This window comes from Mus pahari, chromosome 6 (genome assembly GCF_900095145.1).
Source record: "Mus pahari chromosome 6, PAHARI_EIJ_v1.1, whole genome shotgun sequence".
Classification (NCBI taxonomy): Eukaryota; Metazoa; Chordata; class Mammalia; order Rodentia; family Muridae; genus Mus; species Mus pahari.
Window position 1 is genome coordinate 53,411,965 of NC_034595.1, and position 15,945 is coordinate 53,427,909.

General features: G+C 44.5%; 1 protein-coding gene across 5 annotated transcripts in view; it reads left to right on the top strand.

Annotated features, from left to right (window-relative positions):
- Nucleotides 1–15,945, top strand: part of Pde4b (phosphodiesterase 4B) — a 524,127-nt gene that overhangs the window by 412,358 nt on the left and 95,824 nt on the right. For 4 of the 5 annotated variants that reach the window (XM_021199490.2, XM_021199491.2, XM_029540327.1 and 1 more), the window contains 3 exons: nucleotides 905–941; nucleotides 1,037–1,107; nucleotides 9,614–9,663. In XM_021199490.2, the coding sequence (XP_021055149.1) occupies nucleotides 905–941; nucleotides 1,037–1,107; nucleotides 9,614–9,663 (158 nt within the window). Of the gene's footprint in view, nucleotides 1–904; nucleotides 942–1,036; nucleotides 1,108–9,613; nucleotides 9,664–10,940; nucleotides 10,944–15,945 lie in introns of all 5 variants that reach the window. The other variant, XM_021199494.1, reaches the window with a different exon arrangement.

A 15,945-nucleotide genomic window follows, 5' to 3' on the forward strand; every position in this document is an offset into this window, starting at 1 on the left:
TTTAATTATTGCAGGGTACCCTCGCATGACCATGAAGGAAGCCCCACCTTTGGTGTGATGATAGAGGACAGAGGAGGTAGGCCAGACAGGGAGGGGAGCTCACTGCCATCAGCTTCCATGTTGCTGATTCACGGGATGCCAGCAAATTAACCTAATTTGGTGATGGTGGCTAATGTGGTTTCCCAAACCTTCAGCTGAGAGCTTGCTGAAGGCAGTCTTTAGCAGATTAAGGGAGCAGATGCCAGCACACGGAAAGCACGTTGCTACAAACACAGTTTCACAGGTCCCAAGTACAGACTGATGAAACGGGAGGTAGAGTGTAATTAGGTCTTTGGGACCAGATGAGTGTCAACTGTTACTGCTTAGGAGGCTCAGTCTGCACATTCCCATTAACATTTTTTTCCTTGGGTACTTTAAGAAGAAGAAGAAAAAAAAGAGTACATTAAAAACAAAAAGTAATGGAATTCCCAGACAGAAATCTGTATTTAAATGGTATTAAAGCTGTGGTTCAAATCAACAAAAGCCAGGAAATCCAATGTTACCCTTTATCCAGACTGTTTAACCATTTTTTTCCAGTGCACAGTGTGCCTATGGGCAGCCCTCCCTTTGAGTTTCCTGGCTCAGGCAAGTCAAATCCACAAGTCAGTATGAATTATAGGAATCTGGGCTTGCCATTTAGTGGGACCGTATGCCCCAAGGGCACATGCTTACTTGCCAAAGCTTTTAGACAGAATCACACAGTAAGGCTCGGAGTCACAAGCTGGGTACAGTTTTTCTCCTTCAGGTTCATGGGCTCGAGCCTTTCTCCCAGAACAAGTAGGTCACTAACACTGATAAACTTAGTGTAGCATGTGTGTCACAGTTGATATTCATCTTTTCTGCTTCTTTCTCTTTTTTTCACCAGACACGGCGATGACCTGATTGTCACTCCTTTTGCCCAGGTATGTAAGTATCATGCTCGCCCGAACTTCATCACTAGGGTGATTTTAAATACAGTCCTTTGACCCTAACCAATTTTGAAACGTTCTCCTTGCAGGTTCTTGCCAGCTTGCGAAGCGTAAGAAACAACTTCACCCTGCTGACGAACCTTCATGGAGCGCCAAACAAGTAAGCCTCGTTGTTCTGCAGAATTTCAGTTCCCTCCCACAACAGCACAGAACGCTGAAGGACACTGGGCACGAACATTAGAGACCAGCCCTATAAGCTGAGTCACAGCGCACAACCCATTTGGAAATATAGAGTCTAAGGACCAAGGAGTTCACTTGTGTTTCAGAGATGATCATACCCTCAGAGGGTCATAGAATCCAGGATCTTGGCAAGGGTTAGGAGAGGGCCACAACCCCATGCATTCACCCTCTGGTTTAGAGAAGGAAACCTTGAGTGCTCAGGAATCTGGCAACTAGCTTGTGGATGTACCATGGGTTAGAGAAACATTGGATCTGCGGCTTGATTCTCTTGCTTTCTAGTCGGTAGTTACCACAGCAGGATCTATATTCAGTCTTTGTGAAGCGGTCCATCCATCATTTGTTTGACTTCATCCAGATTCTGATGAGGCAGATGATAGGAAGCGCGGGTAGAGCCTAATTGGACAGTTACCCTCCCCTCACTGTCCTGAGTTTGTTCTGCGGTTAAGTCTCCTTGCAAGAGGAAGTTGCATGTTGCTGTGGCATCTCCGCTACCCTGGTCTCTCCACTGTTCTGCAGGCTCCCACCAGAGAGCATTACCTTACACACTGTTTGTGTGATCATGCCCATCTCTGGCTAGGGCGTTGCAGGAGACCGCTCTTTGGGATGAAGAGTTGACGCTTATACATTGTATCTGAGATGCCTTACAACCCAGATTAAATTAACGTGATGGAACACTGGCTGTAGCATATTTAGAAAAGAGTAAATAGTTGAGCATTCCTATCAAAAAAAAAAACCCAAAAATTCAGACGTTTTGAACTCTGATATGAGGCCAAGAGTGAAGAGATCCACACCTGGCCTCGAGGGACAGCTTGCACAGAGTTGCATTATAAGATCATCATTTGGGTTATTTGTGAAATGGTCACATAAAAAAAATGAATGTTCTATTCAGTCTTGATTCCCTTCCTTACGGTTTCTCACCATGCATATTAAGATATTCCAGAATCTGAAATATAAACAAACAAACAAAAAAAGCAAATCTGAAACCTTCACTACTCAGGGACACCCAGCCAATACGTGGAACCTAGGGACTTGGGTTTGGAGCTTTGCTTGCTATTCATTCACTTATTAATCCATCCCTTGAATATTTATTTCATGCATACTGTTCATCCATGCCTGCATGTACCTAACTGCACAGATACTTACTGGCCATTCACTTTATATCAAGCACTAATGACCTCATAGTGGTCCACACAGCCAAGGTCCCTGCTCCTTTGTGGCTTATGTGCTAACAGGAAATGCCAGTGATTAATCGGTGAGCAGTCAGATCATTTCTCTGTCACATGGGCTGGAGCGACTGGGACCCGGGAGTTTTCCGTCTATTCCTCTCTACTCTCTCTGCCTAGACTGTCTTTTTATACCTGTCAGTGTCAGATTAGCCATATTCTGACATCTTTTAGGTTGAGTGTCATCTTTCTCAATATGCTTTTCTGACCCTGCTAAGCCTACCTGAGTGATCTCAGTTTGGCCCAAAAGCATACTAATGACCTAGCACGCTGTCTTTTTTTTTGGAAATTTAGAAATTTCCTTACCCTTGCATGTTGTTCTCTGTATAATCGGTTTCTGGGACTGTTCATATTGGCCACAACATTCAGTTCTGGAATCTGCTTGGAATCATTCTGCTTGGAAATCATGAGGAAGTTAATTATCTTTTCTGGGTATTGGTTTCCTAAACCACAGGATAAGGCTGTATGGGGAGTAAGTGAATTAATATTCAGAAAGCACTCAACTGGCATATAGCACAGTAACTGCAAGCTATTATAACTGATAATTCATCTTACAGAACCTAGAAGGGTTTTCGTGTCAATTATCTCAGCAATGGTCTCCACAAGCAATAGTCATGACAGATACTATGGCTTACACTTTACAGATAAGGAGTCAAGGCTGAGATCCAATGACCTGACTGTGATCAACCTTCTAGTGAGCTTCTAGAGCAAGCTTCTAGTGAGCCACTGTTCGACTCGAGCACTGCATCCCGACTCCAGTTCTGTGCTCCTCTTAGTCACGACACCTGTTCACTCCCCCTGGTTGCAGAAAAAGCCCTTGGATGGCTTAAATGTTTATGTATGAGCCATGTATGAAACAGAGGGCAATCAGAGAAGCTAAAAGCAAACGTTAACTAAGCCAGTCTCCTTAGGAATGTAGCCCCAGGTCAGAATGTTACAGGTGGGAGGAAGAAGAAGTGATGAGGAGATTTCAGAAGCTTCTTTAGGATAGCCATATTTGAGACCAAACTGATGTGTTCCACAGATCCAAGCAGACATGGGGTAGACATGATATTTTCAATGCTATTTGTTAGCATGGGTGTGGCTGTTCTTCCTCTATCAGTAGGATTAGAGACAGCCTAACCCTGATAAATGATATATTGAAGCTGCTTTCTTAAGAATTGGGTCTTCTGCTAGAGACATGAGCTCTGGGGGTACTGATTAGTTCATATTGTTGATTCACCTATAGGGTTGCAGACCCTTGGGAGTGGGTGGGCAGGGGAGCAGGGTGCGGGGGGAGGGTATAGGGGACATTCGGGATAGCATTTGAAATGTAAATGAAGAAAATATCTAATAAAATAAGTTAAAAAAAAAAAAAGAATTGCGTCTTCTCATAGCTGTGTGTTCTGGATTACACAAAGCTCTGGGAATCAGGTATCTTAAGACCCTAAACAAATCTCATACACAGAATGTACCTAGAGGCATTATCACCCTCAGACTGAGAACCATCTCTCAAACCACGACCCCTTGTGCCACATTTGTCCAAGACAAGCCATATTTATAAAAGAGAGTAGATCTCCAGCAGTTAGCCCTTGGCATCTACCGATCTCCTGCAAATCCACATCTGTGTTTTATCGAGTTATTCTTGCCATTTATTTTTAGACTTTTAGATTATCTTATTTCAAGATGGGGTTTCCCTCTATAGCCCCAGCTGACCTGGAACTCACTAACTCACTGTGTGGCTCAGGCTGGCCTTGACCTCATGACAACCTTCCTTTCTCAGCTTCTGAAGCACTGGGGATGCAGGTATGAGCTGCCATCTCCAGCGTAATCTCAAGTATCTCTATCATCAGCTTCAAGGGACAAAAACTCCAGGAAAGGCAGATCCTCTAGCACTTCTCCAACACCGACAATTACTTCTGTGAGGTTCTGGCTAAGACCTGAGCGGTGTTGGGTTTAAGCCACAAATGGACCAGTAAGGTAGGGGTAGGTTGGAGAGCTGAGAGTCCACTGATTACAGACCACTCAGCTGCTAGGTAGTCAGTGCCCACCAACAAATAAGAAAAGAAAGTGAAGACAAGATTGTCTGCCAGGGGTGCACACGGCATACAGAAAGCATTCTCCCTCCGCCCTCCGACACGCATTAACTTATGTTAACAATTGGAGCTGTAAGATCCGTGGAATTTAGAAGTTGCTTTCTGGGATATTTAAAGTGGGTTCCAGGGTACTACTCCCTGTCTTGAATGTAGCATTTAAGCAGTAATTATGTCCTTGGCGTGGTTTTCATGAGACATCTGGCTAGTGTGGTTTATTATGTGAAAAGGAACTCCCACACAGAGCTGTACTTCTCCTAACTTACGTTTTCTTTTATCTTTTGGCTCTTTGCTCTGCATAAAGAGGCCCATTGTCTGCCCAAGTTTTGCCACCCAAAGGGGGAAAAAAAAAATCTTAAAATTTCTGCTAAGGAGGTTTCCTTTCACCTTAATGAAATGAGGGACCAGACCTGTATTTCTTGGCTGCAAATAAAAACCTACACTTCCGTTGTCCCAGGAGTTAATTTTGAAAACTGTAGCTTTCATTTGGGGTTGTTAATAAGAGACATTTCCTTGAAGTACTTGATGGCTTCCAAAAGGCCGGATGGTTCTGTTGAGAGTGCTCACCACCCAGTACCCGAGATGGCCTCTTCCATCATCCAGCAACGATGACTGATAAGTGTGACATATCGGTGTCATACAAAGGAATCACATCATCTTTGCATTCACAATTCTTCAAAGGTATAATTTGATCAGAATGTACATATTTTTTGAAAACGAATAGCCGTCTTCTTTAGTCTATACCTGGAATGTCTTTTCAGAGATTTGTATATTTTGGCATGGGATTTAAATTAGCTGAGAATCATAAAACCTTGAACACTCAGATATGGAAAATACCTAGCCAAATTCCCTCAGAGAAAGTGAGGAAATACGTGTGAGCCCCATCACTCAGGACCTCACACACTGTAAATCATCAGGAAATAGGAGTTATTGCCTGCTTGCCCCAAGTGAGAACGAAACTGAGGTTTGGTGAGCTACCAGGGGCTATGCAACTGGAAGGTGCCAGTCTGGATTGGGCTTAAGATTCTTGGCTTCTGTTGTAGCCCAGTTCTCTTTAAACTACACAGTTCAGGCTGAAAACATTCACTACTGTGGCCACAAACCTTCCCTGTTCCTAGCAACATCTTGCAACCAGGTAATGAACTTCCAACCGTTCTTTTATAAGTTAGAGACTGCTTGAAACCAGGCAGCAGATATTGTTTCTTTTCCCTTGGGCCCATGAGTTTTCCAGCTGGCAGTCCCCGTGTCTTACTGACAATAATGTGCTTTCCAGAGGCCATCTGCTCATTAAAGTGTACTGAATCTCCTTTCTAGACTACTTATCAGGAAGAAGTGATAAACCAAGTCAGCATGGCCCTTGCCTTCTCTCCCATACAAGAATACCTATCGGAATGAACAACTTTAAGCAAAAGCTATGCTTTCATAAAATTACTTCCAAGACAAAGAATTTACAAGAATGTGTGGAGAGAATTAGATGATATGAGTAGCTACTGAGAAAGTGGGTATTTCAAACATTTAAGAGGTCCTAGTTTGAGATCTTCTTTTCCAAGAGCCTCCTGGGGAACTCGGGAAGCCATGTAGGACAAAAGTTCAAAGGTGGTGTGAACCCATTGGATACGCAGTGAGATGCACATCACTCTGATGCCGGACTGCAGGAGCGCAACCAGGAATGAGACTCAGTCTCCCCTTACATTCCTTACAACTGTGCGGGGGGAACAGACAGGAAGATGGGGGTCGCGGTACAGTACAACAGCAGAGTAAGTGTAGGAGACGGCATAGCACAGGCAAGGGCCATTCGTTCTAGCCTAAGTGCAGGATAGTCTCAATACAGTCCCAAGTTATACAAGAGTCATCCTCCAAGACAGACATCCACAAAGTCACAGCAATAAGAGATGGCATGCACCACAGGCAGCCTATGGACCAAGACAGAGCACCAAGGCACCATGAGGGATTAGACGGAGGGGGGGGGCAATTTTCGATTAGGAATATGGTGTCCTTTTGAAGAAGGTTTGTAATCTTCAAAGGTGCATGATGTTTCGTGTGCGGAGAGTTTCCCCAGCAAAAGGATGGCCTGAGCTGAATCAGCAAGAGAGGAACAGGCTGAGTTCAAAGCAAAGAAAGAGACCCACCTGGGCCTGAGCAAAGTGTCCATCAAATTTTCATGCATCTATTGATGTAGCATGCCACGCAGTGAGTGCTACCGCTTGGCGTATGAAGGCTTTCTCGGGTAACATCCTGGGACCCAGTAGTGAACAAGTCTTCCCTTGCCTACATAAAGTTTACCTTTAATCTAGGGAGTTATGTATCAAACCCTAATTAGACTGTTCATAGTTTAATTACAATTTTGGAGTTCAGCAAGGGAGAAGTAGGAAATGCATGAGAGCACACAGCCAGTCTGTGGTCTGAGACAAACTGTCAGGCACAGAGGAAGTCTAGTGATAAACTAGAGATGTATGGTGAGGACAGAAAGCTAAAAAGGCTTTGTATGCCAGGCTGGGGAATTTGGAATGAAACCCTTCAAGTTCCCTGAAACAACCACCACCACCACCACCACAACAACAATGAAAGCAAACAAATCAAACAAACAAAGAAAACCCCCAGCTCTCGGGACTAGCGCAGAAGTGTTCAGCGAGTGGTGTAATACAAGTAAAGGATCTGGCACTTCAGATTCAGAAAGATTTGGCTTTGAGTATTTCCCTGCCAGTTGGAAACCACCATGTGTGCCGTAGCAGGTTTCTCCAGTCTCCTGCTCCCTAAAGTTAAATGATAACGCTCCCTAGGGAGGGAACTAAGAAATGTCTGACAGAGAACAGCAATCTTGGCATGAGGATTCCCCTACTCCCTCGCACATGAAAATCAGATGCCAAAGAAAATAATTGCTCAGCATCACCCAGTAGGGCCACTGGTGGTAACTATGGAAACCTGTCCATGAACCTGCAGCTACATAAAAAGCACTACACAGAGGTTCTCTTGTCCCCAGGGAAAGGTGACTTCTGGAGAAAAGTCACAACCGTGGTCACCCAGCAAGCAGAGCCTTCCTCAGCAACGGTTTTGGATGCTTTTCTCCATCATTTAGAATATGGCCTCTCCCTCGGACCTGCCTATACATGGGGATCCAAAGAGGGCTTTAAAATGCAGATCCCTAGGCCCTGCACCAGACATATGAAAACGAACTCTTCAGGGGTGGGAAAGGTATTCGTGAAATATCTCCCCGAGTGAGTCTGATGCTTGCTTATGTTACCAGAGTTTGTTAGACTCAAAGTCTGGGCCCTGGCTGGGTAGTACGCTATACATTCACGGCACACCAATTAAAGAGACAAATGATTTAAAGGTGGGCCCAGAAAATGGAGATCGATTCAATAGAGCAGCACTGGGAAATGATTCAGTGGCACCCTCCTCCCTCACACGTACACATCTCCAGGCTCCTGACAGGAATGTTAGTTTAAATAGAAGGCAGGGGGGGGGCATAACTAAAGATTTCTGCTCACGCTATGGTCCTGCCTGTGACTGATCCATCCATCTCAGCTCCAGGTCTGACAAGTCCTCAGCACTGCGTGGACCTTTTCTTCTTTCCTCCGGGGAAAATCCTAATGTCTTGGGTCCATTGTCTCAGTAGTCTAAAAGTCAAAGGGATGGGTACAAGTGTCTGTCCTTAGGATGTCACCACTAATGTCAGGACACTGACACTCAGAACTACTGGCCTGCATCTCTTTCTCGATCATCAACAACATCCTGTGTGGGAAAGTGGGACAGGCTTCTGAAGGGGCATCTGAGACCAGCAGTGTTGGTAGCATCTGAGAGCTTGCTAGAAATGCAGATCTCTCTCTCTCCACCGTAGGTCACTGCATGGGACCCCATAGGCAATGCTAACTGCAAGTCACTGCTTTGAAACCCCAGAGACAGGGTAGCTTCTTGTCTACTAAATCAGAAGACCAGAGGCAGGCTGGAACACAACCTTCTAATACGTCTGGGAGATGACTCTGATGCACTCTGAAGTTAGAGGCCACTGCTGTATACTTGCACAGAGAGAGCCTCCAGCAATGTACTGGGAACCTGCGCGAGTCTGATGGAGAAATTCTGCCAGAAGCACCCGAAGGATGAGGAGACCAGCAAAGGGCTGGGGGGGGGGGATGGCGGGGGGGTGGTGACAAGAGACAAGAAAGAAAAGCTAGTATGAAAAGCCTACGAGATAGCACATTCTCCTAGCTCTAGCCCCAAGGGGCAGAGACAGATTCCCGAGACTTGCTGGCCCATCAACCTAGCCGGAAAGGAAAGTTCCAGCTGCAGTGAGAGATCCTGCCTCCACCCATACCTACACGGACAAGCACATCTGTACCCGTGTGCACGCAAAGATACAGCACAAACACACGCAACTAAGAGGCGTTGCACTCTTCGTGGAATACGGGCTGGCTGGTTGGTTTCATTTGCCTCTTGGTGTAAGGAGATGGTGAAAAAAAATCACACCCTCATTTCTCCATGAAAAGCCAGTGCCTCCACTGAAGAAACCAGCATCACTGTGGGCTAGTTGTTGTATGTGGTATTTGGCAAATGATTTGTCCTCTCAAACGTCTCGGTTTCCTGAGGTGCAGATAATGTAGGTCTTGAACTGACATATCTCTCTAAGTGTCCCTCTGACTGTGTCCTTCTGTCCTCAAAGCACTGGGATCCAGGCTGACCTCTGAACTGAGACCTAAGCAACTGTTTTATTTTTTGTTGGTTGTGGGTTTTTTGTTTTGGTTTGGTTTTGGTTTTTTGGGTTTTGTTTTCTTTTTTGGGGGGTGGGGGGACTTCTTTGTGTGTGTGTGTGTGTGTGTGTGTGTGTGTGTGTGTGTGTTTCTGAAAGACTCTACCAGAAAACCTGAAATGGAGGGGCTGGCAAGGGACTTGAGGTAAACAACTTCCTTCCTGGGGAGTTGTTGCATCCTGATGCTGTGCAGAGGGAAATTCCAGGCCATCTGGATATGAAAGGATTGCAATCCTCTACCCATGTTACAGGAACCTGCTTTCCGGTGATAGCCTTATGTCACTGGATAGCTCATTAAGCCCTGGAAATCTCCTGGGGCATCAGGGATCATGGTAGGGTGGGGGGCTTTTCAATGCATACTCAGCCTCTTTTTCTGCTTCTCCACAGGAGGTCACCAGCCACTACTCAGGCTCCTGTCTCCAGAGTCAGCCTGCAAGGTAGGCCTCCTCCAGAGATCCCATCTCTGCATTCCGAAGCAATTATTTAAGAGTGTTATTAGAATAACAGCCTTTATATGCACACTGTAACCCTCAGAAGCAAGTCACTTGGTGACCTTTTCTCAACAGTGTACCATCACCCCAAGTGAAGCCCAACTAAAAATACTTAGAAACAGCACTTGGGAGGCAGAGGTAGGCGGATTTCTGAGTTCGAGCCCAGCCTGGTCTACAGAGTGAGTTCCAGGACAGCCAGGACTACACAGAGAAACCTTGTCTCGAAAAGCCAAAAACAAAAACAAAAACAAAAAAAAAACAAAAAACAAAAAAACAAAAAACAAAAACAACAACAACAAAAACAGAAACAAACTTAGAAACAAAGTGCCCACTGTGTGCCTAGGGCTTCACAATTAAATGTGTGGTCCTGCTGCTTCCCAAAGAGGAGGCAGCTATAGGTCAAGAGTGCAATTTGACCTTAGCTTGGTGACCCCAGTGAACTCCTGGAGTGCTAACCTCAAACATTCCCCCACAGGGTGCCCACATTAGCCCAAGGTCCCTAAGGCACATTAAAGGGTTTCCTCTTAGCATCAGCTCTAGCTTCAAGTTGCTCCGCATCCTAGCCAGGTGTGAAACCAAAGGTTCTTTCTAGGTCACAAAGAGTTTCTCTTGGAGGTCATCCAGCTTTATTCCTCTCATCTTTCAATTACGAGCATCTGCTCTTCCTGTGTATCGATGTCCATTGAGAAGGAGGGTCACCTTGGAGGAACACCAGAGAGATATGTCCAACGTGTATTTTTCACATGCAACCACTTAGGTGACTTCCATGAGATCCATGAATTCCACTCCCTTGAACCTGTCCCATTCTTATTGCAGGGGACGAAGATACACTCGGCATGGTCCCCTGATATCTACCAGTGCTAGTCCCTTCCTCCATACTCTGGTACTTCCTCCTCGGATGTTGTGTTCTGTTAGTGTGACGGCCATAAGGACCTCAGAAGTGTCATAAATTACTAACCTCTGAACGAAGGGAACAAAGGCAGCGCATTCCATTTCCTCGTTGGCTTCTGAAGCACTTACGGAATATGCTTTTAAAACTTTTAGAAGGAAAAAGATGTAGGGAAAAAAGTGAAAGAAAGACATGAAGCAAGGTGGCTGTACACCAGAGCCCTGTGATACGAGCTAGAAAGAAGGAAACAGTGTTCTGCCCATAGACTTCAAAACCTCGGCATGCTGATGGGCCACTTCCGTTAGGTATACAAAGAAGCAGAGTAGCGTCTTAGTGTGTAGCTGCGCTAGATGCTGAGGAGATCAAAGGAGCTGTTTTGAACCGCCTGTTGTTTCATCTTATTGGCCTGCCCACGTGGTGGCTTTGTTTGCCAATTCTACCAACATGTTTCTGATACCAATTTGAATATTTAGAATACATTTCCTGCTTCTTGTAATAAATATGAACATATACCAGGAGGGTGTATGGCACTTAGGGTTCTATAAATTAACTCATTAGCAAAGACACTGAAAGATGTTTTATGATTATTGGCACATTGACTACAGCTTGGCAACAGGAGCTTTCTTAAGTGCCTTTGAAACAATGGAGCTAAGAAGTAAGGATGCCCCTTAAGGCAATTTGTTTTTGTCTGTCTTTGTGGCAAACTACAACAATCCTGGGTTTTCTCTGGGAAGAGACTGTGGTGGTACCAATTATTACGTAATTACTGGTTTCAGACTCTTCTCAACGGTAAACCACAGGCAGAAGAGGAGAGGGGAGACACACATCCCGTGTTTTGTTCTTATTATCAGCTGAAATAAGTCGGGCAGATTTTTCCTGTTATTTTAATATTTATCAGCATATGACAAAGAGGCGTGTTTAAATAGAAACTTTAAAGGGGAATGAAAAATACACAGCTTTGAGCGAACAGCATGGAGCACTGGAACACGGCTTTAAAAACATAGTTGTTTTTTTTTTTTTTTTAATTGAAAATTCATGAAAGAAAATCAGGTGTACATTTAGAAGTACTGAATTTGAACTCATAGATTTTGATAGAAATAGAAGGTTTAAGAAGTACAAGGCACTGGCTGGAGAGACAGCTCAGAGTTTAAGAGCACACTGTCTGCTCTTGCAGAGGTTCTGAGTTCAATTCCCAGCAACCACATGGTGGCTCACAACCCTCTGTAATGGGATCTGGTGCCCTCTTCTAGCCTGCAGGCATACGTGCAGGCAGAATGCTGTATAAGTAATAAATAAATAAATCTAAAGAGGAAAAAAAAAAGTACAAGATAATAGTTTGAACATATGCAGCAATGGAAGCAAACAGGAGAAGCCAGATGGCAAAAGATGGCTCCCTGCAGCATCTTCCTCTCTTTGTTTCCCCACTCCCTTGTTCTCTCCCCCTCTTCTTCTCCTCCCCTACTTTTCTCCCTCCTACTTTGTCTTCTCTTCACACTCCTTCTCTTCCTCTTCTACTCCCTCTTCTTCTGCTGCTTCTTCATTCATATAAATGAAACGTGATTCTTCAATTCCAGTGAATTCTTCCAATCCAGTTGAAGTTTCTACACCTGCCATGAGACACTGGGTGATGAAATCCCTCAGTCAGAATCAGCTCTTCTCTCTGCTGGACCAGATTCTCAGCTTTTGGGGATCAATGGGAAAGTCTTGTATTTGAAATGACAACTTTTTTTTTAAAGCATGACTGTTCCTATTTTGTCGATGATCTAATTCTGGGGTGCACTATGGTTCCACAGTGGTGTATTGGTCCCACTGGATCCTGGAGACTGAGATGGCATCTTTCTCATCTCTTTGTCTTTATAGTGTGGTAAATTATGTCTACATGGCCGGAACAGAGTAAATGCCAAGCTGGCCAGAACTACATAAAAGTTGGACTTTATTTGAAAGAATGTATTCATAAAGGTAAAATGTAATAATAAGCCAGTTTCTGTGACTGAAGGAAGTATTTACTTCTGTGCTTCTGTTTTTTTCTTCAGAGTCTTTATCACTTACTCTACTGAAATTAGAAGGTGTTGGGCCTTATGTATGCCAATGTATTCATGCAGTTTTGAATAAGAAAGAATAAAGCCTAAGAAAGTGACATTTTGCTGACAAAGTAGGGAAGCCACCATTCAAAATTGGAGGGCTAAATTGGCAGAGAGCAGCTCCAAAACCCGAGTGCGCAAGTTTGGGAGGTCACATGAAGCCTTGTGAGGGTAGGGAGGTCACAGTGAAGCCTCGTGAGGGTGGGGAGGTCACGTGAAGCCTCGTGAGGGTGGTAAAAATCCTAGGTTATGAGACGCTCCACTTGGAGACCAGCATCACTTTCTTTTGAATTTGTGAATTCTTGGGGTTTTATTTTCTGTATAGGACTGAAAAAGAAAGGAAAAGAATAGAATAAAAGAAAATAAAATCTAAAACAAGGCAGGAACTTGAATTCGTTCACCTGGACATATTCAACATGGAAGACTAAAAACTCAAGATTTCCCAAAGGAAAAACCAAATCAAAAAATTGAAACAAATCGATTTATACATACCTGTGGTTATGTAACCACTGCCATGCTTTCTCCATACCCTTACTCCTGTGCTCGTGCATATATTTCATCTACGCTTTTGACTGTGTCATGAGAGAACCTACTGAGAAAATAAATTGCTAAGTGATCACTGCCTTTGCAGAAGGAATTTTTTTTACCTACACAAAAAGATTAGAAACATATTGCTTTTATTAGAAACTCTCACCTCTGAGTCACATAAACGACTTAATTTACAACAATATATATCATGTATAGAATTTTGTGGCAGCCAGAATAACGTGTGGAGTAGGGTATTCTACCATAGTATTTCATCTAAAATGTACCAAGAGCCATTGGTGCAAATCATGACCATCACCACTTGTAATACAGCTGTTTTTAAAATAACCCAGAAGTTGATGGATCATCCAAAATGGCAGCCAACCATGTCGATGAGATATCTGAAGAGTTGCCCGGAGGTCTCCAGGCCAGACTACCGCAGACTACAGCTTGGGTGTCTGTAGCACTAACTGTAGTGATTTTCAGCATGAGTCAATTAAAATATATTTCAAGGAAAGAATGCATTTGGAGAAATAGGATGAGGAAGCAGAAGTCTTCCAGTAAAGCACAAAATGTGCTGACCTATCTGAACAGCAACCTTAATTAAGGTTTTTCCCAAGCTCCAGGGAGGCCATGTCTTCTAGCATCACTTCAGGGCCACTCTGGAAGGAATGATGATACAGCTGATGACGTGAAGAAGAGACCCCCTTTCAGGAAGCCTGTTTCGCCACATGACTCCTCAGTCATCTTCACTTAGCGTTGACTATTTCGAGATCTAAGTAGATGTGCCAGACACACATTTTGCTCAAGAAATAGAGCAGGGGCTCAGTACATGACCTCTGATCCCGAACAGCTCGGACAGTCAAGGCTTTGCTAGAACTGCCAGGACTGGGATGTGAGCGGGACGGCTGTATATGGGCAGAGGTCTCTCTGAGGACCATGGCTCCGTCTTGAAAACTGATCCGTGGTGGCGGACGACTGGAGAGGGAGGCCAGCACAAGCTGAACCTTTGCTTGGTTTCTGCGTTAAGCAAGAACAGGCAGGCAGGATTACGACACACAGGCAAACAGAAATAAGATCAGCCATCTTATCAAAGACCCTGGCCACTCCGGACAAAGGAGATCCCGAAGGAAATTACAAAAAAAAGGGGGGGGGGGAATAAAAATAGCAGACATTTTCTTCATTATTCGGTATATGATGTGTGTAACCTGGAATGCTGGGACAATCTGCTCAGTTACACACCATATGTAAAGAGTCTTTATATACAAATAGAAGCCATAAAATAGAACTATACCAGAAAAGCTGGGAAATTCTCAAGATAGTTCCCCAAATGGTTTGAAAGAACCTGTTTTGTCTAAAATAGCCACCCTATAAACATTTACCCCAGAACATGGACGCTGAACTGCCTGCATTGATTTGCAATGATTTCATATACGTCTAAATTTAAGGATGGCTAACTGCAAAATCATTAGTAAGGCAGCTAAAGTGAGAATGGTTAAAACTGTTCCCTTGAGCAAACACAGCTAAAAATAAGGTCTTGCTTATTAGTGGCCACTTTCCCTTGTTCAGAATTAATTTCTTCATTTAGCAGGAAAAGTTTTTTTTTCCTCATATTAATCAGGACCTGGGGGACCAGCAGCATCTAGTCTCTTAGCATTTGCAGAAAGAGCCAAGTCCGTTCCTTGCAGACTCCACATCGTGTTTTCATGCTGCCAAGAGACACCGTCCACCCCCTCCCCCTGAAAGCTGGAATCATGCATGTTAGTAAGTATTTCAGTTATGCCATTGACGTCAATGGAGTCATTAAATAGATTGCTGGCCCTCCCAGAGGCAAATCACTGCCAGGGACCTAGATACAGACACTTTTTTTTTTTTTTTTTTGCAAAGACAGCCGTCAGGTTTTGCTATGAGGGAGACGAAAAGTTTACACTGTAGCCGACTTGTCTCCAAACAGTTTCTTTTTGCCCTTTGCATTTTAGTTCCGGCCTTTCTTTCTCTTTGGTTACAGTAGACTCCAAAAGACACCCAGATATTGTTGCCTAAATGTTTTGTGCACAAATGGATCTCCTGTAATTGAGACCATAGAGGAAGATACTGACTGACCTTTGGGGGGAAAAAAAAAGGAGTCTCTAGTTTGCTCTGTTCAGCCCATCTTGATGTTAATTCAGGGGCATACATTGTTCTAGTCAAATCACTGTTGTCTGCTACTGAAGTTGTTTGACGTTTGGATCCTTAAACAAACAGCGTCCTTCAAAGAGGCACACCGTTTGCCTTTCCTGCTGCCTCTGCACGGCTCAAAGCTGTAGCCCTCATCTCTGAATCAATCTTTCTGCAGCTGGTACGGCTGGCTGTGGCACTGAGCCTGAGCCTCCGTAGCCAAGGGTGGAGGAGGAAGCCAGGAAGACAAACTGGTTCTCAGGGCTGTCTCATCTGCAGCAGTGAACCCACAGGAGGCTATCCACGTGCCTGTGTCCTCCCAAACCCCAGCAGCTGCCCGCCTCAAGCCTGATCACGTAGCAGCTTCCAGGCCTGTCGGAGAAAAGCCCTTCGGGACACAGCTGCCTTTTCCTGGGAATGCCTGTGGGCTCTGTTTACCTGAGCTGCAGTTGGAATGTCTGCCAAGGCCTCGCTTCACACCTGCGCTTTTCTACCACTGAGGCTCAGAGCCAGAAAGCTACCTTCCTCATCTCTTCAGATCTGGTTCTCTTCATCTATCATGCAGGCTGTAGAACC